At 33.2% G+C, this 24,511-nt stretch overlaps 1 protein-coding gene across 5 annotated transcripts in view; it reads right to left on the bottom strand.

Moving 5' to 3' along the window:
• LOC126735276 (protein alan shepard) overlaps positions 1 to 24,511 on the bottom strand; it is a 198,170-nt gene that overhangs the window by 28,384 nt on the left and 145,275 nt on the right. For 4 of the 5 annotated variants that reach the window (XM_050439238.1, XM_050439226.1, XM_050439253.1 and 1 more), the window contains exons 6-7: positions 16,622 to 16,749; positions 3,046 to 3,175 (exon numbers count right to left, since the gene is read on the bottom strand). In XM_050439238.1, the coding sequence (XP_050295195.1) occupies positions 3,046 to 3,175; positions 16,622 to 16,749 (258 nt within the window). The remainder of the gene's footprint in view (positions 1 to 3,045; positions 3,176 to 16,621; positions 16,750 to 24,511) is intronic. The other variant, XM_050439232.1, reaches the window with a different exon arrangement.

The following is a 24,511-nucleotide window of genomic DNA, read 5'->3' as shown; positions in this document are numbered from 1 at the left end:
TCTCAAGATACTTGATTGTTGAAAGAGAGAAGGCAGATGTCGATTAATTGATTTCGGATTGTGTATTAACAACGCAAAAAAATATTGATTACTTTTATAAATTTAGCTTAGAGTTCAAAAGCCCTTTATCCTGTTACTTAACTATATCATATCATGTATTGTGCTATAAATTATTGAGTATCTTTAGAGATATTTGAGTATCTATCGTAGGATTTATATGAAAGGCCATGTCATACGATGCTTTGGAAAAGGAGTTTTCCAGATATACTGTGGAACAAGTTTTTTTTTTTTAATTTTTAAAGCATTTTACCGCCGAAATGACTCAAAAACTATAACTGGTTCTTTTGCTTAACTATTCAGAGCGATTACAATCCTTTACAGGGGCCTAGCACTAAAAAAAAAAGTCTTATGTGATCACTCAGATTTCTTAGAACTTTATCTAGAAGCTGAATTTTATAATAATTAACATATTTGGGGGAAATAACATATCCTTTACAGACGACTAGCACCCAAGAAAAATTCCCTCATGTAGCTCTTCAAATTTGGTAATTTTATGCAGAATTTAAATTTGACAAAAACTAACGCATGCAGGAGAAATAACGTCCTTTACAGACCACTAGTACAAAAAAAAAAAAAAAAAATTCACGAAAATTTACTAAAAAACCCGGAGATTTCAAATTAGGTGCTTCATTAGTCACAAACTGGTCATACCAGTGTTTCCAGATTGGGTGAAATTTCACCAGATCTGGATATTTTATAATAACAAGTAAATTTAATAAATGCTGCCTTGGAACTTGATTTTTTTCATGTTAATTCGTCTGGCAATACAGCATACCCTTTGTGCCTTTTTGTACAGGTTCTTATTTAAGCTTAGAGCACAGTCAAGTCCAATAATATTGCTACATATTTCGAACACTTCGACAGATCGGATTCTTTCCAAAGTACACTTTAGTGATATAATTCCATTCATCCGAAAAGAAAATATTTTGAATATTTAGAAAATAGTCAAATACATACATTATGATAAAAACGTCCCTTAGCAGTTATAGTATGGTTTCCAAATGTAATTTTCTAAGATATTTGACGACACCTTTCTTCAGATTTTTATTGAGTTATGGTAATTTTAATAAATATTTACATAAATTAGGAATAAATGTCCCCTTTCAAATGGTCAAAAATGATACAGTATATACAGGAGCCATAAAAAAGTAAATTGAGATAGGACATCGATGGTCGGAAGTGCCTCGTTTCCAAAATACAGAATATTAAAATTTTCCAAAAAATCTTTTTTTTCCCTCTGTTTTAAATACGCTTTAAGCGTTTTAAATGGATTTTTTTTAGGTTTTAAATGATAGGTGGTGAGGCAACTTTTTGAGGAATTGCAGGTAATTTAACTTGTCTAGAGACGGATTTGCAGCACATGTTCGTTAAATTTTATACAAAAAAAAATAGGGGCGCCACTGTTTTGCGCTTCGATGCACCGTTTTAGCGCAAAAAATTAAAATATACCAGAATTCTTTATTTTATTAGTTTTTTTTATTTCCCGAAAATGTTAGCCAATTTTTCATGGTAATCTCCATAAAATAAATAAATAATAATAACAAAGTGTGTACATATTTTTGTTACGTTTAGTGTCGGTGCATACCTACTATCGTATTTTTACGGTATGGTAGTCATTTTTGTTAAGAGATCGGAACCAAATTCAATTTTTGCAGAAAATTGAAATACCCAATTGCCAATAATGTTGTCAAGGCGATAGAATGAACAACGAGAAATAAATGACAGTAATCCAGCAAAAGTAAATAAAATATTTAATTAAATAAATTATTAATTAGTTGTCTCTAACCGTTTTAAAAGAAAACTGGTATTTCTCGAACGCAGAACGTTCATAATTGATCAAAGGTTACGGACGACCGGCTCACTGAACATCGGTTGCGGAAGGATGATCACTGGTAAAACTCTGTTTTTTCCCTATCACATTTCTGTGTAATTAATGTTTTAAAATTCGATGGTATTTTTTTACAGAATGATCGAATAGTTGTAAGGGGGTGCCCGGTAAGAGATGTTATAGGGGATAAAATTATGGCACATTAATTCAAATTAAGCCCAATAATAGCAGTCGTAATTCAGCAGTTGGTTGTGCCAAAAATAACGTGTACCGAGTACTACAAAGCCATAATCTTCATCTATTTAAACTGCAAAAGGTGCAGCATCTTATTCCTGGAGATGCTCCTCGTCGTTTTGAGTACTGCAAATGGTTTCTCCGTCAAACAGAACAAAACGTTAATTTTCCAGGTTTAGTTTTTCAGGTCCATTTAATCCTCGCAATTATCACGAGTGAAGCGATCAAAACCCCCACTCTAAGTACATCAGATGGTATCAGCAGAAATTTCACATTAATGTTTGGGCAGGTATTATTGGCGACCATTTAATTGAGCCATACGTTCTACCAGATTCCCTTTCCGGTAATAGTTACTTAGTATTTTTGCGAGATGTTCTGTCGGACCTAATGGAAGATGTGCCTCTCTAGTTACTTATTTATTATATTATTTATATTTATTTACTTAGTTATTATTACTTATTTATTATTTATTTACTTAGTCTCTTATTTATGATAGGAAAATTTTCAAAAAGGTGTCATTTACTAAAATTGGCTCTGTTAAAAAAAATAATGAATTTAAGACAATTGATATATTTTCGGAAAGGGGATTTAACAGGCTTTCATGTGAAATTAAAAAGTACAGGGTGTTAAATTTAAAATTTTTGAGAAATTGGCCTTTGAAAATCATTAATTTTTTTCCTCCTATTTCAGGTAAATTTTGAAACTTATTTAAAATATTATAAAATATTGATGAAGTTCTGTGAAAACCGCACATTGTTGTCATTTTTGGTTCTCGACTTATAAACAGTTAAAATGTGTCAGTTTATAAATGGACACCCTATACTATATAAGCAACCTGTTCTGTTATAAATGAGTTCCTATATTGGAACAAGTGCCAAGCCCAAGACAAAAAAATAAAATAAAAATACAGTTATTTCTCTTACCTTGCGAATCACGAAGGATCCTAGTAGATATAACTTGTCCATATTTCGTTAGTAAAGTCTCCAGATCGGCCTCCTTGAATGTGGGCGGCAAATTAGCGATGTACAAGTTTGTTGGGTCCTGCTCTTGTTGCTAATAATAAATTAACGTTAGAAATGTCATTTTTTTTAACCAAAATATTTCCCCCTGGAACGCCTCGAGGGGCGTCTCAAGAGAACATTGGATAAGTGAAAAAACTAATTAATTAATTGTGTTTGACCGTATGCATTTTAAGTGGATAATTTACCAACAAAAAACTTTAAGTACGGTCATTTGATTGAGGTGCTCCGATTATTATTTTGACAAAAATAAAAACAACGACATATTTAAGCTTGTTTTTGGTGTATTTTTGTACTAAAAATAAAACAAACAAAAATAAATAAATAAATAAAAAGAACATAATTTAGAATCTACTCTGCAAAGCAGTTTTTTCACTTTTAAACGTTTTCCATAATAAATTCGAATTTATACGAGAGTTTCTCGATTTCATGTTAGTCAGATAGTGCCACAATCCAAAATCAAGTCTGTACAAATTAATGCATAATTACCAATAATAAGGTTTTATTTACTGTTTGTACAACATGCAATGCTTTCGGAGGTTACTGTACAGCCATATACACTAGTATTATTATGCCCAGTTCAAAGTAAATTATAAATTAAAAAAAAAATACTGAAGCCGTGCTACATTCCAAGATTTTACGTTTTTAGTTTCAATTAACTGTTATAAGGGAGTTTGTTAACAAAAAAAAATATATATATATATTAAAGCGCAAGGTTAAATGACAAACTTTTTTAAGTGCATAAGTGTCTGTTTGAAGGAAGAATACTGTATCGTTTATTATTTAGTTATGTGAAGAGAAGATTTTTTTAGAAAATTGGAGAAAAAACTTAAATAAAAGAAAAACAAAAAAAAAGTAAAGAAAAACGACACTGTACTGGACATAACAATAATTCTAAATAATGAATCCGTTTTACTAGATCTGCTAACACTTTTGATTGAATATACAAGGTGTTACAGGTACGTGGTGAAGTATCAATCTTGGATAAGCATAAGAGGACGAAAATGTCCTATAAGTAAATTATTATTTTATTCTAGGCAGTTAGAATGGTATTTTAATTGATGACAGTGAAAAATGTCCAGAAACCATGATACAATAAGAAATTATATAGAAATTACTAATAAATTAGTATTTTATTCTCGGCAATCGGGGTTAAACTTTAAAAAATCCAGAAATCTAATGTTAGAAGAGCAGTAAAAAGACTGAAATAATAATAAATAAACTATTATTCTATTATAGACATTTGTTATTTATAAAACTGTATTGGAAGGGTGGAAATGTCACACATTTCTGAGATCATCATGGGAGTAAAAAAACTTACTTCTGCGGAGGACCAGTTTTAGCTTTCTATCGGTTTTAAATAGTGATGAACCAAACTCTAAATCACAGGTCTCAAATTTATTGAAATAAAAGTCAAAGGATTACACATGTTTCGAACATACTAGGCATCATCAGACCCACTTGTGTATTCACCAATAAAAAGAAAGAAAAAAGAAGCAGAGAACAACACTACATGATACAAGAAGTCAAGGGTAGAGAGTAAGTTAAAATTGGCAAAATCAGACGGAGCCTACATATTAAAATTCTATAAACAAACAAATTATATACAGAATGTTCGAAAAATAGACGGAGATATTTCAATGTAAAAAAATATGAGAAAAAGTTTTCATAAACATGGGTCCAGAAATGCACAGTTTTCAAGATACAAGGTGATACATTTTTTTTTTTAAATATAAAAAAAAATATTTACTCGATTCTTTTTTGAAATTTGGCAGAATTACTTGTTGTATTAAGAGGCTAATTTAGCCTTAATTAGTTTAAAATTATAAGGTCCACTGGCGTCCCGGGGGCATTTAAGCAGAATGTACCATTTTATAGTCAATGGGGCGATTTTCGCTTTTCTGATTGGTCGCGACCAAACGCTGGTACATTTTGCCAAACTTTACTAAAACGCGGTACATTTTGTAATCGGACCAAATGCAGGTACACATTGCCAGATTTTACTAAAACGTGGTGCAATATGCCTTATGCAAAAGAGCAACGGATCTTTTACTCATCCTAAAGAAATTTCTATTCAGAAAATGCAGTTCAATACCTATAATATAAAAAATATAATACTCATAATAAGCAAACAAATGGCTTTTGCACATTTTAGGAATAAGTACAATTTAACGAAGAAAGTAGAGTAAATAAATTTAATAGCTGATGCAAGTTAGCAAATTAATATGACAACGCCATAAATACAGTCAAGCCGTCGCATCACGCCGTTATGCCTGGTTTTTACATGTAGTTTTTATTAGAAGTGTCTTGAGTTGAGTGTTTATCCCAAGTGATTATCTGATTATCGTTTATATAATTTTCGCCATGACGTCTGAGAGTTTATCCTATATTTTACCTGATCAGTTTCGGTACAGTGTAAAAGAAGTTTTGGATAAAGGTAGCATATTTTATGCTGAATTAAAAACAGCAAAAGATTGCGACGCATGGGTTTCAGAGTTTTCGCGCCTCAATTCAACTGCATGTATTTTACGGCGAAGTAATCCAGCATCCATTCGTATTTTATGCAGGTGGGTAGATAGATTTAATATAATTAATATATTTATATTCTACTGGCTGTAAAGTGTGTCTTAATTTGGTGATGAACGAATTTCGATCTCGGAAACTCTCTAAGATTAGAAAAATTATAAAATAAGTTTTAGACACATTCTTAAGTGCCGTTCGCGAAGCGATTGCAGCTGTTCTTGTTTTATGAATATTTTAAACTAATAAAAGTTTTACACAATCGTTTTTATTTTTTCGTAGCCTTATTTGAAAAGATATTTTGAAATTAATTTCTCATCAACAGACACTTTTTCCCACTACAATATAGGATTATTAAATTTGCGATACGACGTTTCCCTCCGAGTAACCATCATCAACTTTGTTTTTTTTTAAATACATCTCTGGGCTATGGATTTTAAAAAGGTCTCAACGAAGTATCGCACTTATTCGACAAATTCATATTAATGGGGTTTTCCGTAAGAACTCTTATCTCGAGAGAGAATGAAGAGATTTTTTGTTAAGGAAATCATTAAAAGGATTTTTTCGAATAAGTGCACCTTAGAAGCTCTTATAAATTTCAATAAAAAGGCAGTATTTAAACAACAAACATGTTGATAATTACTCGGAGGCGAAACGGCGCGTCGGATTGCAAATTTAATAACGCTATTTTGTAGAGAGTAAAAAGTCCGAAAAAGCACATGTGCGGCGATTTAAAGTAAATTTAAAAATACCTTTTCAAATAAGGCCAAGAAAAAATAAAAACGATTTTGTCAATTATTTTTTTAAATATTCAGAAAATAAAAACAACGCGCTATGTAAAGGGCACTAAGTTACTAACAAATTTTTCCACCAATTTTTTCCCATTTTCTATCATTGTGAGAAAAAAAATGAAGCTAAGATGTGCTAAGCAGGTGTCGCTATGATATTTTCACGCTTGAAATGGTGGTTTGACAACATACTTACGAACCACCAATTTGTGTATCGTGCCATAATAACATGTATTTTTAAGAAAGATTATGAATGCCATCATTCTGCTCACAAAAAAAAATAATGACAATAGGAAGTCGAAAAACTTGCAATGTAAAGCAAGTATTTCTATTGTAATTAAATTAACTACGACTGTAACTATAAGAAGACATCAACATATTAAGGTGATTTTTATATAAAACACTCTTTCGATGGAAAAATATAAATTTATCTATTTTTTTAGGATAATTTACCGGCCATAATTACAATAAAAAATGACCATAGCCACAGCATCAATACTGCTGATATACTTGGTACATACCTGCCTCACCTAATACAAAATCAGTATTTGAATCATACTTCGATAACGGATTAGGTATAACAGAGGCTATTAATTTTCATATCTCAAAACTTGAACTGGAATTGGAAGAGATCGATTTGGCAAAAAGTTCTCTGAATCCAAAATATCGGACAACGGACAGTAAGATACTGGTATGATTCTTGGCGTACATTGCACCTAGGCCCACGTACTAGTGTTGGTATTTTGGAGGTAAAATTATATGTTTACTTTTTGTTATTTAAGCATCTCAGAAAGTTTTTGTATATTGTAAAAACTAAAATCTAAACAAGAAGAATATGAAAAATTAGGAATTACTGTCCGAATTAATGAAGAACCATTTGCTATTGTTATTATAACACCTGTAATGAAACGCGCTCACCAGTTGAAAACTGCCGGTGATATTGTTTTCGTCGATAGTACTGCATCTTGTGATGCAGAGCATAATTCAATAACATTTATGTTAACAGTCAATGTCGCTGGAGCGGTATACCCCTAGATATTATAATAACCAAATCACAAGGTTTGGTAGATTATATGTCAGGCTTCCAACTTGTAAAAAGCGTTTTGGGTAATAACGCATTTGGTGGCCAAGGTGAGCCAAAGCTTTTCATGACTGATGATAGGGATGCGGAAAGAGGGGCTTTGCAACAGATTTTTCCAAAAGCGAAACTTTTACTTTGTTCTTTCCATATTGGGCAGGCTGTATGGAGATGGCTTTGGGACAAAAATCATTCAGTTTCCAAAGAAGATCGACCGTTATTATATCAGTCTTTTAAAAATATTTTAGTTGCTTCAACCTTGCCAGCAACAGAAAACGGGTTTTAAGAAGCAATCTTAAACCAACTAGCAAAAAAATATCCTCAGTGGATTAGTAACTACTGGAATCGTAGGGAATGTTGGTGTCTGTGCTACAGAGACGCCTCAACACACGGAAATCAAACAAACAATTTTTCAGAAGTGTCTGTAAGACTTGTATAAAGACATAGTATTAGGAAGGTGTAAAGCATACAATACTGTTGCGCTCGTCGATTTTTCTGCGACCGTTATGGAACAGTATTATATTCGTCGATTACGAGATTTTTCTCATGGACGCTGTGATAAAAAACGGCTTTTCTTAAAAACACACCTTATTAAAGCTACGTACCTTTCAAAAGAAATAATTAAAAAAACAGGTAACTTTACTTTTAAAGTACCAAGCGAGCAAAATAACGAAATTTATTATGTGGACATAGAAGCAGGTTATTGCTCTTGTCAAATTGGTAGTTTAGGTAGTTTATGTAAGCATCAAGGTGGTGTTTATTTTTTCTTTTGGGATATAAATGAAAGTACTACTGACGATCGTTATAATATGGCAATACTGGCATTGGGGGATAAAGCCCAAAAACGGGAGTTTTATGCACCCTTAGCAATACGTCATACTGACAACGAACACAGTAACAGTAATGAAAACGGAATTCAAATAGCTACTACATCTGAAACTGTGTCACGGATTCGTAATCCTTTAATGGAAGTTGTAATTAAAAAAACTGACGCTGATGCTGATACACTCCTCCAAAAATTGATTGACACAATAAAAACAAAACACCAAACTTATGGGTCTTCATCCGCTATAATCACTCGATGTATTAAACGGTTGCAAAATGTGAAGCATAGAGGAGCTTGGGATACCTATTTAAGTTCGTTTGGAACCAACATTGGTATAAGAAAACGACCTGGAGCTGCTATAGACGTCCAATCAATGGCGTTAGCCAGAAGAAAGGCTGGTGTGACCAAGGGGAGTAAAAGGCTACCATCTGGACGACCTTCATCTTCTGAGACGCGGAATATAAAAACTTGTAAAAGAAAGCGAAATTTGGCTTCTAATGTTAGGAACAATGTACCCAATGCCAAATCACACGGTGCAAGTCGTTAAAAAATTTTGCAAGCAATTAAAGTAGCCAGGGGTATTTTTTTTTTGTTTTAAAAATCACCTGAAAAGTTTTTTTTACTTTAAAAACAATTATTTTCTATGCAAAAAATTGTTTTAGAAATGTTCTAACAGATTTTAAAACATTATTATTCGGTCTAAAGCATAATGTACCTCATTTTATTAAAGTTTGGCAAAATGTACCAACGTTTGGTCGCGCCCAATCAGAGCAGCGAAAATCGCCCTATTGACTATAAAATGGTACATTCTGCTTAAATGCCTCCCGGGGGACATCTTAGCAAATATTATTGGCAAATAAATGCGCGCCACTGTCTCTCTCTCCAACTTCAATATTTGTTGTTTGATTAAACATTTAAAAACACAACTTTTTCGCCTCTTGTATTTTTTTTTTCTATCTCACTTCGTTTCTGACAAAAAAATTAAATACCGTTTTATTGCATGCCACTGGACAAAATTGGTTTATTAATTTTTGGTAAAAAAATCACAGGTGCCTTGGAAAACAAAAAATCATTTCTGCATGGATGTTTGCATGGACAAGTGTCAGTTCTCCTAGAAAAATAATTAATATTAATAAACAATTAATATTTTTTAAAAAATGTATCACCCTGTATCTTGAAAACTGTGCATTTCCGGACCCATGTTTATAGAAACTTTTTCTCATATTTTTTTACAAGAAATCACCCATTGAAATATCTCCGTCTATTTTTTGAACACCCTGTATATTATTTCGTGATTTTATTAAATGTTCTCCTCGTAAATAAAATGACAAATACGGGCATTTTTTAACAAAACTAATGAACTGCCCGTAATATACACCCGTAGATGGATTAATGATTTGATGGACATCAGTGATTTCAAAATGTTTATGCACCCAAAACCTCTGAATATTTTAAATTTATTATTGGAAGTTTCAATAGTATAATATGTTTATGAGAACAAACTTGAGCATAATGAAATGTTTATTACAGCGGCAACTTCCCCGAGATAGTCACTCCATCAAACATGTAACACCCTGTATGAAAACTATAATCACTAATTTATACACAAAAATTTCTAAATTATGCGTTTTGCATCGAAGCCGTGGTGTAATAAAGAAAAGGTCGGAAAAAATCGCTAAGAAGTGAATATTTTAATTTGATCAACTCCGAGGGAGACTTGCCATCGATTATTATTTCTCCATTGGGGCAACTCCTCGGCGGCGTTGCTCCGTTCTAAGAAAAAGAAAAACTGACGTGAATAATTACGACGGTTGATTCAAATTAAATTTTGAAGAACCGACGACTAACGCTCGCTTCATGCACCTATTGCCATAGCACATCACAGTCTAAGACTACATTGTTTTGTCATTTGAAAACGTATTTTACAAAAAAAAAAATTAAATAAATCAGTAATAGAAAAGTCAAGTCTAGTGTGGATTTTGTAGCGACAGCTTTACGTGGATAAGAACACCACTAGAATTGAATTTTTTTTTTTTTTTTTAAAGGTTATTTTGTGAATTTTGTCACAGCTATTATAGAATTTTAGAGCATTTAAAAATGTGGTGAGAGTAAGTTATATTTAATGGGATTTCAGTGTCTTTTAAGAAAATAAAAACTGAAAAGGGCACATCCTGTGGTCCATTTTTATTAGGGGAGAGTGGGGCAAGTGAATCATAGGGGGCAAGTGCGTTTCTAGAAATATGTCGAGCAACCGGCATCATAGCACGACAATGATCAGTGTAGTGTACATGTCGATATTAGCGCGTATATTGTGTCCCAGCATTTTTAAGCATTTAGCTGAAAATTACTCAAATTAAGGTAAATATTAACATTTTTTAAATTTTGCGTCTTGTTTTATAATATTTTAGGCGAAATCAATAAGGATTTTCCCCAATTTAAAGGCATTTTCTTAATATTGTATGAAGTGAATAACCTTATATTTGCTTAATACCGCGTTATGCTTAGAATGTTGCCACATTTATCTACCTTTTCAAAATTTAAATTTTTATATTTTAAGAACGATTGGGGTAAGTGAGCTTACCCCACTGTAGTATAAAAAGTTCTTATAAATATATTTTATATACTGCGGAGGAAAAATGGTGCGTAACTACGTGCGCAAAACTCAAAAAGGATCATCCTCAGAAGATGCCATTCGTGGTGCCTTAGAAGCGATTCAAAATAAAGAGATGTCAATTAAGTGTGGTTTTTAGTATTCCGAGAACCACCTTACAATCACGATTAAAGCGTCGACAGCTCACTCCACTTGTAAACCACGGCAGGTTCAAACCCGTATTCACTGAAAAAATGGAAAAGGAATTATGTGAACACATAATTTTGTTGGAAAAACTGTTTTATGGACTTTCGACCACAGATCTTCAAAGGATTGCATTTCAATTTGCTGAAGCCAATCAAATAAGTCATCCTTTTAATAAAGATCGAAAACTTGCAGGAATAGAATGGGTGTGCTCATTTTTAATTCGTCATTCAAAATCCTCTCCATTCAAAGACCTGAAGCAACCAGCATTGCCAGAGTAACAGGATTTTCCAAATCTAGGGTTAATGATTTTTTTCAAAACTTAAAAAAGACCTTGAACAAGTTTAATTTTCCGCCGCATCGGATTTTTAACCGTGATGAGACAGGGATTACCTGCGTTCAAAAACCGGGAAAAATTTTAGCTGAAAAGGGAAGAAAGCAAGTGGGAAGATTAACTTCTTTAGAGAGAGGAAAAAACAACTTTATTAGCTTGTGTCAGCGCTACAGGTACGTTTATTCCACCATTTATGGTCTTCCCTCGTGTTCGAATGAATCCTGGTTTTTTGTGCAGGTCATTTCCTGGAGCAGTAGGATTTCCTGCTCCATCAGGCCGAATGCATGCTGACCTATTTATCAAATTTTTAAATTATTTTATAGGCTGCACAAAAACAACAACAGATTGTCCAAGTCCACTGATACTAGATGGACATTCAAGTCATAAGTCCATTAATTTAGTAAACCTGGCTAGAAAATCAGGAGTTTCTATTATAACCTTACCTCCTCACACATCAAATAAGTTGCAACCGCTGGACATAAGTGTCTTTGGACCATTTAAAACCTATCTGGCAGGAGAAATGGATCACTGGCTTACAAATCATCCAGGCTCTAGGATCACAGAATATGATATGGCTCCTATTATTAAAAATGCGCTTATTAAGGCTTTTACACCAATAAATATTATTAAGGGACGATTTAATTTTTAAAACATAAATTCCCATGTACTCTCTATATATTTCAGTCAATAAACAATACCAAAACATTGTCGTTATTTTTTACTGAATTTCTTAAAAATGAATTTTCTTATGGGCCACCCTATATAAGTATTTTACAATTTTGTCTGTATTTTTTATGTCACCTATCAAGGAAAAAAATTTTTGTATATGTTTTTGAACTGTTTGTAATATATTTTAGAGTCTGATGATGGCCCCTGACATTAGAGGATTAGCATTTTATTTCTGGAGAACAGAATTCACCTACTAACTTTTTAATAATAAATTATAATGTAATTTGAATCATAATTTAAAAAAGGAACCCTTTACATTGCTGAGTTAACTATCAAAAATCCCCAAAATAGGTGTCTAATGATACAGGTCCCAGTGTTCCGATGATCCAGAAGAAATGCCTGCAATTGCCTCCAATAAATCACCTCATAAATTTGAGTAAATATTTGAATAAATGCTTAGAATGCAAGGAAGAAACAGGAATCGCTTATCAGGAGTGCCTGGAATAAAATTAAAAATTTCTTTCAAAGTTTGGAATCTTTGGGAGAAATTACTTTACCTTCTAGAGATTAAGAGCTAGACTAAGACTTTATTGCCTTAATTAGACTTTTAATTCCCCCACAAAGAGTTCTGTCAAATTCAAATACCCGAAAAATATAAAAATGATTGTACCCTGAAGAAATAATCTTCCAGGCAATTAAGATTGAACTATAGATTTAGTAAGTTACCTAAATAATTAGGGCGAGAAGTATTAAGGACTCATGTTATAAGGGCTATAGAAACTATACTAACAAAACTATGGAAACAGAAATGACTGCCTGGAATGAATTATTGATATATTCCAGGCAATTGGGGCAATAAGGCAACACACTCTATTTAAGATATGTCTTTAAGACTCTGGAAACTTATCTGGAAAAAGTTAAAATGGCTTCAAATGCCTAGAAGAAAACTTTGAAAACTCTGCAGTCCTTGGAAAACTTTACTTTAACTTCTAGAGACTAAGAACTAGACTTCATTGCCTTAATTAGACTTCAAATGCCTAGAAAATAGTTTTGGTAAATCTAAATGCCTGAAACATGCAAGAATTATTGTACCCTGAAGAAATAGTCTTCCAGGCAACTAAGATTTAACTATAGAGTTAGTTAGTTACCTAAATGATTAGGGCAAGACATATTAAGGAATCATATTATATGGGCTATAAACTAGAGAAACAGAAATGACTGCCTGGAATGAATTATTAATTTATTCCAGGCAATTGGGGATACATTCATTTAGAGGGACATATGTCTTCAAAACTCTGGAAACTTATTCGCAGTCCTGGCTTCAGAACTGGAAAAAATTAAAATGGCTTCAAATGCCTAGAAAAAGACTTCGAAAACTCTGGAATCCTTGGAAAAGATTTACTTTAACTTCTAGAGACTAAGAACTAGATTTTATTACCTTAATAATTAAACTTTAAAAGACAAGGAAAAAATTAAAATGACTTCAAATGCCTAGAAATTAAAATTAAAAATTCCTCTAGTTATTAACTTTTGGGAAAAAATTAATTCAAACTCTTGGAAGAACATGTCAGCTTCAAGTGACTTACTTAAACAATGGTTAAACTTAAAACCATTGGAATAAATTTAAAAAATAGTAAAAAAAATCTAGGAGAGGAGAAGTCTGGAACATTAGAGAAAAATCTCTCAAAAAATATTTGATTGTAATAGTAAATAATAATAATAATAATAATCTTTATTTAAGTATAAGTACAATGAAAAGGCAAGAGTGCAGTTGAGCATAATTTGTTCAGCTGATTTATAGACTTATGCTTAAGGAGAAGTAGACATACACTCCTTCATTAAAAAAAAAGATCTCAAAGCTAACAAATTCAAGAAGAAAAATTAATTTTTTTGTAATCTATCATAAAACTAGATGATGTGTGGGCACAAGACTTGTTTATTGGCGGAATTAGCTATTAAATTAACAAGATTGGGGTAAGGATGAGACATACAGTGCCGGCCAAAAGTAGAGAAACTTTAAATTTATTTTCTAATTTAATAATCTATTCAACATTTTTGTGACATCAAGTATTGTTTATTATAAAATGTTTATCTTAGCCTAAGCCATAAATTCATAACAAAACACAGTTTGAATATTTATTGAAGCAGTTCGTTTTCGATTGTGAAGAAGCCTATTTTGTATTAAAACGCCTCGAGGTATACATTTATCTGAACAAATAAAAAAACTTATAATTGAGAAGCACAATGCGGGAGTGAAACAAGTAACAATCGCTAGAGAATTTGATCTTCATAAAAGTGTCATTTGTAAACAAATCAAATTGTGGCAAACTAGAGGCACTACTGCCAGCATCTCTAAGCCAGGTAGACCCAAAAAACAACATCTGCAACTGACAAGCTAATTAGACGATGTTCTATAAGAAATCCATTTTTCCGCCGAAGATATAAAAAAGGCATATCCCAGCATTTCCCTTTCAGTTCGATCTATTCGAAGACGTTTATGTGACGCCAACTTAAAAGCCAGGAGACCCGTAAAAAAACCTTTCATTTCAACGAAAAATAGACAAATTATTTTAAGATTCGCAAAAGAACACTTACATTGGACCTATAATCAATGGAAAAACGTTTTATGGTCAGATGAAAGTAAGTTCAATTTATTTGGGTCAGATGGTATGAGATGGGTTAGACGTCCCGAGAATGAAAAATTCAACCCAAAGTACACTATTCCCACATTCAAACATGGAGGCGTTAATGTGTTGGTGTGGGGATGTTTTTCCGGGCATGGCGTTGGTCCACTGGTGAGAATAGATGGGATCATGAATAGCCAATATTATCTAAACATCTTAAGGAATATAATTTGGAAATTCCAGCATGATAACGACCCCAAGCACACTTCTAAAATTGTTAAAAATTTTCTAACCTCTCAACAAATTTAAGTTCTCAAGTGGCCAGCTCAAAGTCCGGATTTAAATCCCATCGAGAACTTGTGGGAGCACCTAGACAAAAAAATTCGACAAAAAATCCGAATAAGTTCCGAAATAAAGACGAATTATTCCAAGACCTAAAAGAAGCATGGAGTGAAATTTCCGGAGATATTATACACAATCTTCTTGAATCTATGCCAAGACGGTGTAGTGAAGTTGTAAAGAATAACGGTTATGCCACAAAGTATTAGTGTGCTTTTATCCACATTTTGTATTATACCATAATTATGTCATAAAAATAAAAAGTTTCTCCATTTTTGTCCTTAGAGAAAATACATTTTGTTTGCATATTTTGTAATAAATTATTTGTTTTCAATTTTCGTCACTACTAGATATAACCATAAATATTATTTACAATTACTTCGAATTAGTTTTAATAAGAAAAAAATAAAAATATTAAGTTTCTCCACTTTTGGCTGGCACTGTAGTTCATAATATGGTTAGAGAAAGCTGAGATAGATCAACAGCTACTTGTAGGGCAGAGGGTATAAACTATTAAATACTTTAGCCAGGTCATATGTCAAAGATCTCTCGAATTTTGCGGACTGATGTCTACGTGTGATGATCCCACTGAATCGTAAATTAAGTGTATTATTAGACCTGTCCTGAATGTGATTTTTTGAAACAAATATTGAGTAGACTTTAACTTTATTATTTTATGATACATTACACATCTATGAATGAAACGTCTCTGTTTCATATTTACCCACCCGGTGGCCTCCAGTTTATGACTTACTGGTTATCCACAGTGAACACCATGAATAAATCTTATAGCAATATTTTTGAACTCGTTCTATTTTCTCACAATACTCTGCAGTTAAACAAGGTCACTCATAAACAGCACCACAATGATTAAAAACAGAGAGGACCATTAAAAAAAATGTGGATTATTTTTTAATGACTTTAAAACAAGAACCGACAGTAATCTAGAAGGTACTTTAAGAAATACAAAATGACTTTGATGATTAACAAATGTCCATTTACCTACAAAAAAAAATACCTGATAAGAAGGCCTGATAATAATAAATGTAGCCTGGAAATGACTTGAAGGCTTAAGAAGTTGATAAAACAGCAAAAAGAAAAAGAGTTTAAATGATTTAACTGCCTCGAAGTACCTGTCTTCTAAACACGACAAACGATAAAAAAAAATAAATTGCCTTAGAGAAATAATTTTAAAAGTTTTTATTTTTTTCTCATTTTCCAACTGCCCGAGAAAATTACAGAAAAATTCTAAATTTCAGGAAACAAGGCTCAAGTCTGGACTATAACCTAGAAGTAATTACTCTTAAAAATCCAGACTAAATAAATAAATGCGCCCCAAATGAGATGCGCTCCAACTGGTGGCGCCTATTTATGATTTTGGAAAACAAATAAGACTTTTGTTTCATTAAAAAAAAAGACACTGAAAACGTATCGCGTGTTTCTCAAGAAAACGGGACCGTGACAAAACCCGGTAGGTAAAGCTAGGTATTACTTGCATGCAAACGTACAGTGGCTTGTCTACGTTGATGATACCATATACCCACTTTGGCCATTTGCGCCTGAATGTTTTTGGCAGTCAGCTGTTTGACGGCCACCTCGGCAGCCACCGGACTCTCGAAATCGACAAATCCATAACCTGCAAATCAATTTCCCGTTTTACCATCATCCAGTATAGTGAAGAAAGAAGAAAATATGAGCGATTTTTAGATTTCAGTTTTTTTTTTTTGGGGTTGGTACTTGATTTACCATAGGAAAGAACTGATAAGAATGTTATAACAACGTTGTTATAATACAGTTCTTCATTTAATAATGATGTTTCAAACTGTAAGTTTTAGTGTGAGAAATTGACAACAGTGTGAAATTGAAGGGTTTCTAGCAAATACTGCACATGTCAAATTTGTTCACTTTTAAGTTATTGGTATCATTTTATCAAGAAATTATAGCAGTGTCTTGCGATAATGCGTTTACAGATTATCTGTATGTCTTAGACCAAAATTTTAAGTTTTTTAAGACTTTTTGACAAGGTTTTCTTTTTTTATCTCCAAAATAGTAATGTAGTCAAAGGTGGCCTCTTACGCCGAAACGACTCTAAACTGATCGATGTCATTAAAGTTATAATTGACAGCTTGATTAGCGGCTAAATGTACATACTCCCCAAACATTTATGACAGCTTGGAGAAACTCTTGGCCAAAACGCGTTTAACGCTTTTCTGTGTAGCTCAGAATCAAATCAAAAATCTGTCAAACCTTTTTACTCCTTATGTCTAAAAAATGGAAAAAGGTAGTCAAAGTAATGTGTGGCGAAAAGACTAAGCTTATCGACGTCATTTCTCAATGTGAGTGAAGTAACAATTGATAGCTTATTACATTAGCGGCGAGGTATTTTAGTCTTTTTTTACGTTTACGAGTAAGCAGTTGAGAGTATTAGATTAACGGTTGCATTCGAATAATTTAGTTAATGAGTCAGTGAAACATATGACTTGATATGGGGATAACTCTATGATATGGGGATTTTGGTAAGCATGAAAGAGTGAACAGATATTTTTCTTAATACAGCCTGTAAGTACACTATTATTTTAATATTCAGGTAATTGTGGTTGCACTGTGCTCTGAGGTCAAGAAGATGCAAGAAAGGGACTACCTGGAATAAATTCTTATTATTCCAGATTCCAGGCAATCGGGGTCGGAAAAATTAGGACTTTTAGCCACTAAAATGTCCATCACACTTCCGAAAGTCTGGACAGGGTCTCATAGGTATGGATATCTCGGCAAGCACAAATTTGTTTCTTTATACAACCTGTAAGTAAAATACTACTTTATTACAGGCAATAGGCGTTGAACTATTTTAAGGGCACAGAAATGACTATCTAGAATAAATTATTATTTTACTTTAGAGTCAATAAATTAGAATACTGTGATTTTTTGACATTAAAATGACCTTCACACTTTTGAAAGACTCTACAGGCTGTTGCAAGTATGGAGATCTCGATAAGCATAAAATAGTCAATAGTTTTTTCTTCGTACACCCTGTAAATACACTATTATTTTATTTCAAGCAACAGGGAATGTCAAGACTTTAAGGACAAAGAAAAACACAGAAATGACTGCCTGGAATAAATATAGTATAGTTTAGGTGAAGTTACTTGGTCAAGCTCCAAAATTGAGTATGTACAAAATACAATCAACATACTACGTATACGCAATAAAATAATGCATAATATATTACGATATTTAGTGATCGATTCCCGTATACAGGGTGTTTCAGAACTATGGGATCAAACTCTTAGGGGTTGTTCAGTGCAACAGTAGAATCCATTTGATTATCGAAACCCAAGTCCGGAAATGTGTCACTACGCCACTACGGCCCTAAGACGCGTTTAAATTTAGAAAATAATTAATTACCTAAATAGGATCTGATGCATTTATTTTTACCTTTTGTATATGATACCATCACAACAATTGTTCAAAATGTCTTCCTTCAACCTCAATACACCGATTTAAACGGACTACACTAAAAATGTGATCCTCTTTTTGAATGATTTCAAATGCTGCTGTTATTCGTCCAATTAAGTATAGCTCTGATTCTACTGGAGTTTCGTAGACTAAAGACTTTACATGTCCCCACAAAAAAAAATCGAGCGACGTTAAATCGGGTGACCTAGGAGGCCAAGAAACTGCTCCACCTCTGGAAATCCAACGGTGCCCAAACCGCTGAGCCAAATACTCGCGTACTTGTACAGCAAAGTGAGCCGGCGCTCCATCATGCTGAAATCACATTTGCTGTCTAACGTTTAGTGGAACATTTTCAAGGAGTTCTGGGAGAACTTCCTCCAAGAAACGCAGATAAATAGGTCCTGTTAACCGTTCTGGTAGAAGGTATGGCCCAATTAAATAATCATCAACAATGCCTGCCCATACGTTGACACACCAACGATTCTGATGTTTTCTTGGAAAAATTGCATAAGGATTTTCTTCGTCCCAAACATGGCTATTCCTACTATTAAAAATACCGTCTCTTGTAAAAGAGGCTTCATCGGTCCACAAAACATATCGTAAAAAATTTGGTTGTGCAATGATGTGATCCAGAAGCCATCGACAAAATTGAACTCTAGGATGATAATCGGCTGCAGTCATACCTTGAACTTTCTGGAGGTGGTAAGAATGGAGTTGTTGCTCGTGTAGTACCCGCCAGACAGAAGCGTTACTCGTATTCATATTCTTAGCGACGTCACGAGTGCTATTTGATGGTTCATCGGCAACTCGCTGAAGCACCCTTCTTCAAATTCGACCGTTCTTAAACCGGTTTTCCACCAAACGGACTAGTCAAGTTTCTGTTTTGTTCTTGTTTTTTGAAACACATAAAACAAAAAACAAAAGTCGGACAAATTTGAAACTCTGTTTCCACTAAGCAGACAAATTATAGTCGGAGTTTCGTTTTAGTTTTTAGTGCTTTTCCACCAAACGAACTAGTGTGTTGCTTGTTTTGTGCTTCAAAAGTTATGGAAATGTTTAATAATAAAGATGATTTTTTTATCATGGTTGGTGCTTGGTTTGTACTGCATTATATGAAGCAAAAGTAAGTAGAGATACAAAATTTGTAATTATGTAGGTGCTAATAATGAATTCATTATTATTAAAAGTGGTGTAGGTAATTTGCTTTCCTTATTCTTGTTATGTATTTTTAGGAGAAGAAAGTGTCGCCATCATAGATACTGGGTCAAATCTTATTTGTCTAGAAAAGCAAATGATGACGTCACACAATTAATGAGAGATTTACATGATGATATTAATTTGCATGGTGAACTACGTACTACGTTCATCATTTCATGATTTTACTAGAATGTCCAGCTCTGATTTCGAAGAAATAATAAATTTAATTGACCACAAAATCTCCAAGCAAAATACAAATTTCAGAGGTTGAATATCTGTTAAAGATCGTTTAGCATTAACTCTCAGATTTCTTGCAACTGGTGACAGTTATCAGAGCTTAATGTATTTATCGAAAATCTCAGTTACTTCAGTTTCCCGAATTATATCAGAAGTATGCGATGCCCCAAACGAAGTTAGGAATACGTAAAAGTAAGTATGTACTAAAAAAGCACTTTATTTAAAACAAAAAACTAAAGAACTCATTGGATTTCGTTTAATAATAGTTTAAAGTAAAATAACGGCACATTAATTGTTTTTTTCATCTAAATTTCCAAAAGCGTAAAACGCCGTTGAAAATATTAGGCGGTTGTCCACCAACTTGTTCAGATCCCATTGCATTATCGGATGTGTAATAATAAGTTGAAGATGATTGTGATGATGCCGAAGTTTGAGTAACTGGTGTGAAAGATTGGGCATTTAGTTGAAACTGGGACATACGAGCATTATACATTAAATTCGATATTTGTTGCTGCGTAGAGACTCTAACGTACTCTGATTGTAGGTTTCTTAAATTATCATCTCACCGAACACGTCGTATTCATGCCGCTCTTTTTTTTTTTATATACAGATTTCATTATTTGTAAAACTTGGCCACTCTCACTGAGCTCTTCTAATCGTTTATTATTTTTCTTGGTAGTTTTCACTTTTGATGTTGTAAAGTTACACAAGTTATTTTCTGGTTGGAAATGTATTGGGTTAGCATTTGGTGGTTTTTCTCTCTGAGCCATTGATGAAATAGTCTTTAATAAGGCAGACTTGGCTTCGTCAGTTAATTGAGAGTTTTCACCCTCGACTTCACTAGGTATATCAGATATATACTTTGGGTTGGTATTTCTTCATCTGAAGAAACGCTTTCCTAAATGATGAATGAATTAGGTAATGGATCCAACTGGAAGAAAAGCAATCCCCTATACGTGTGTTGTCATATGGACAGTTGACGGAAACAAAGTGACAATAATGTGAAATAATTTTAATACAGAGGAATGCTTTCTGCCCAATTATGTATTTTGTCTACTTTATGCAGGGTGTTTCACAACTTATTCATAAAACTTTAACTATGCGCTGTTCCGAAAAAAGGTGATTTCTCAAAAAAAATTTAATAAAAGTCCTACAGAAATTACCCTGAGTTTCTTAGTATGGGGATACTTTGAAAAACCAAGTATACCGTGAACAGCTTTTATAAGTGAACTGGTAAACTATGTATATTATTTTATTATCTCGATTTCTGTAGGACGTTTATTACATTTTTTTCTGAGAAATCAACTTCCTTCGGAACAAAGCATAGGTGGTTAAAGTTTCGTGGGTAAGTTGTGAAACACCGTGTATAGTTATCACCTAATTGGTTTTTAGTAATTATTAATATTTTTTTGTCTATTTTAGGTTCCCAAAAACGCAGAAGAATGGCAAAAACTGGCAATAGAATATAACAAAATTTGGAATTATCCGATGTGCCTCGGAAGTATGGATGGCAAACTTGTCGTCATGCAATCCCCCAAATATAGTGGTAATGAAAATTACAAAGGAACATTTAGCATTGTCCTCTTTGCTGTAGTGGATGCAAACTATAATTTTACATATGCGCACATTGGTTGGCAAGGTCGCATATCCGACGGAGGAGTGTTTAAAAATACTGGATTTGCGAGATGTTTGAACAAAGAAATACTCAACCTACCACAAAACTCACCACTTCCTGGTAGACAAAACCGTACTATATGTTTTTGTGGCAGACGATGCATTTCCCTTGTCGGCTAATATCATGAAACCGTATTGTGGACATCAAGAACGGAGATCAAAACAACGTATATTTAATTATCGTCTGAGCAGAGCTCGAAGAGTAGTCGAAAATGTTTTTGGAATACTGGCATCTGTTTTTAGAATTCTAAGAAAACCCATACTACTAGAACCGTTTAAAGTAGAAAAAATTGTACAAACTTGTGTACTATTACATAATTACCTACGTCGAAATTCCGAGACAAGAGATAGATATTCACCACCAGGATCATTTGACGTAGAATATTTAGATTCAGGTACAATCAGGCATGGTTTATGGAAGAAAGAACCACAACCAACTGAATCAATGTTACCTCTTACAAATGTGGGTAGGAAACCTATGCAAGAATCTAAAGATATAAGAAATGAATTTTGTGAATATTTCATTTCGGAGGAAGGACAAGTATCTTGGCAACTAAATTATGCGTAATATCTATTTGTACTTGTCAATAAAGTATTTTTAATTGATTAATAAAAAAAATATATTCATATTCTGTCTGATCTGAATGCCTTTTCTAGGTTGATTTTTGTCGTGAAGGGAACTCATGGCATTGTAACCGAACCATTTGGCTTTAAAAAGCTGGCCCGCCCGAGACTTTTTCATTTCTTTAAAGCTTCTTCTTTCTCGTTGGTATTGAGAAATTATATTTTTAACTTTCCTTATGACCTCTTCCGTGCTGGTGTCAAAAAGTCCAGAAATCACTTTGTATGAGTCTATTTTCTTTACTCTGTTTTTATAATCCCAATTTTTAGGGTCCCACAAATTCCGGTGTTCCCTGTAGGCCTCTATTAAGACGCCAATTTCTTCTGTGGTCCAAACCTTTTTTTGGTCAGACATAATCTGTAAACATTTTAATATTACCAGTGGCATTTTATTCATGATACTACTAAAAACAGATAAACTTTATACAGGGTTATTTATGTAAAACGCGTGTTAATATTATAGCTAAACTATTTTAAAAAAATTGAAAAAAACAAGTGAAATTAATAGAGACTTTCCAAAGGTATCTTTTAAAATCATGGTATTATACAGGGTGTTTAAAAGTACTGAAACAGAGGAAAAATTGGTTTTTTCTATTTAAAAAAAAACTATTTTTTCCCTTTTTGAGTACTTTAAAACACCCTGTATACAAACAAAATAATTTTAAAAGATACCTTTGGAAAGTCCCTACTAATTTCAGTTGTTTTTTTTTCAATTTTTCTTTAAATAGTTTAGCTATAATATTAAGATGCGTTTTACGTGAATAACCCTGTATATTATTTTGGCAGATTCCTTTCGAATTAATACGGTAGTATAGTATACCTATATTTATACTGCATTGTATATCTATTGTAAACGTTTCGTATCAACTTACCTGTTGTTTATTTTTATTGTTTTATACCACGTTATTTTATTAAATACACCCCTACACACAAACAGCTGAAAAGCAACTAGGTACGCGTTTAAAAATGCAACGTGCTGTTCTACTAGACAGACTCCAGTTCTTAAACACGTGAAACCCTTTGATGTTTACCGCTTCCGAACGGGACCCGAAAAACAAAACAGCAACTGTCGCAAAAACTTCGAGTCTTCAAAAAGTTTCCGAACAGTTGCAATTTTGTTTTTTTCGGCACAAGTTTGTGTTTTGTTTTTGTTTTGTTCGTTTAGTGGAAAACCGGCATTACGGTTCAAGCAACACCAGTATCATGCATCTTGGTCTTAAACATGCCTGTCTCAGCGAGCCGCCGATGAACCCCAATAAACTTTTTGTATCCAGGATACTGTCGTTCGGGATAACGTTCATGATACAACCGTGATGCTACTCTTGCATTGCAGTTTGTTGCTCCGTATGCCAAGTGCATATCCGCCAATTCTTGATTGGTAAAGTTTTCCATTAGCAATAAATGTTTAAAAATTGTAAGCTATAAAATTTTTAAACATGACATTGAGAATTGACATTGATAAGCGTCGATTTTAAGCAATTGTTGTTATGGTATCATGTACAAAAGGTAAAAATAAATGCAGCAGATCCTATTTAGGTAATTAATGTTTTTTATAAATTTTAACGCGTCTTAGGGCGCCGTAGTGGCGTTGTGACGCATTTCGGGACATGGGTTCCTATACTCAAATGGATTTTTCTGTTGCACTGAACAACCCCCAGAAGTTTGAGCCCATTGTTATGAAACACCCTGTATATTTACGGATTCGAGTCTTTCCACATCCTCAGGCCCGTTCAACAATCAATATTTGTCAGATAAATATAGGCGAGTTCGGCACGGGTAACGTGAAACAGACGAAGATACGAGATTCTCTCGATGCTGCTGAGATTGAATTGTGGACGGGCCGGGAATAGGAAATAGATTCGCACGCTCAAAAATAGGATATGCAAATATTTTATACGTTTCATTATTGTTATTTTACAGTTTTCTTCGAATAAACGAATATAAGTAAAGTATTAACTTTTTTTGCGTTTTATTATTTATAAACGTCATTTTTTACTAGATATTATATACTATACGACGTGTTACAAGTTCTAGCTCACTATTGGGATCTTGGTAAATCCAAGAGATACGAAAATGGTTAAATTTAGGACAAAGTTTCGCATTTTTGAGCCTAATTTGTATAAAAAATATTTAAATTTATATTTCTTGTTGGGGCGCTATTGGACCATCCCTTTTGTACCTGAAAATAATGTTGCGAAGAATCAACCATTTCTTAA

The sequence above is a fragment of the Anthonomus grandis genome, chromosome 1, assembly GCF_022605725.1.
Source record: "Anthonomus grandis grandis chromosome 1, icAntGran1.3, whole genome shotgun sequence".
NCBI lineage: Eukaryota > Metazoa > Arthropoda > Insecta > Coleoptera > Curculionidae > Anthonomus > Anthonomus grandis.
Note: the sequence above shows the minus strand (reverse complement) of the source record. Positions and strands in the feature narration are given on the sequence as shown.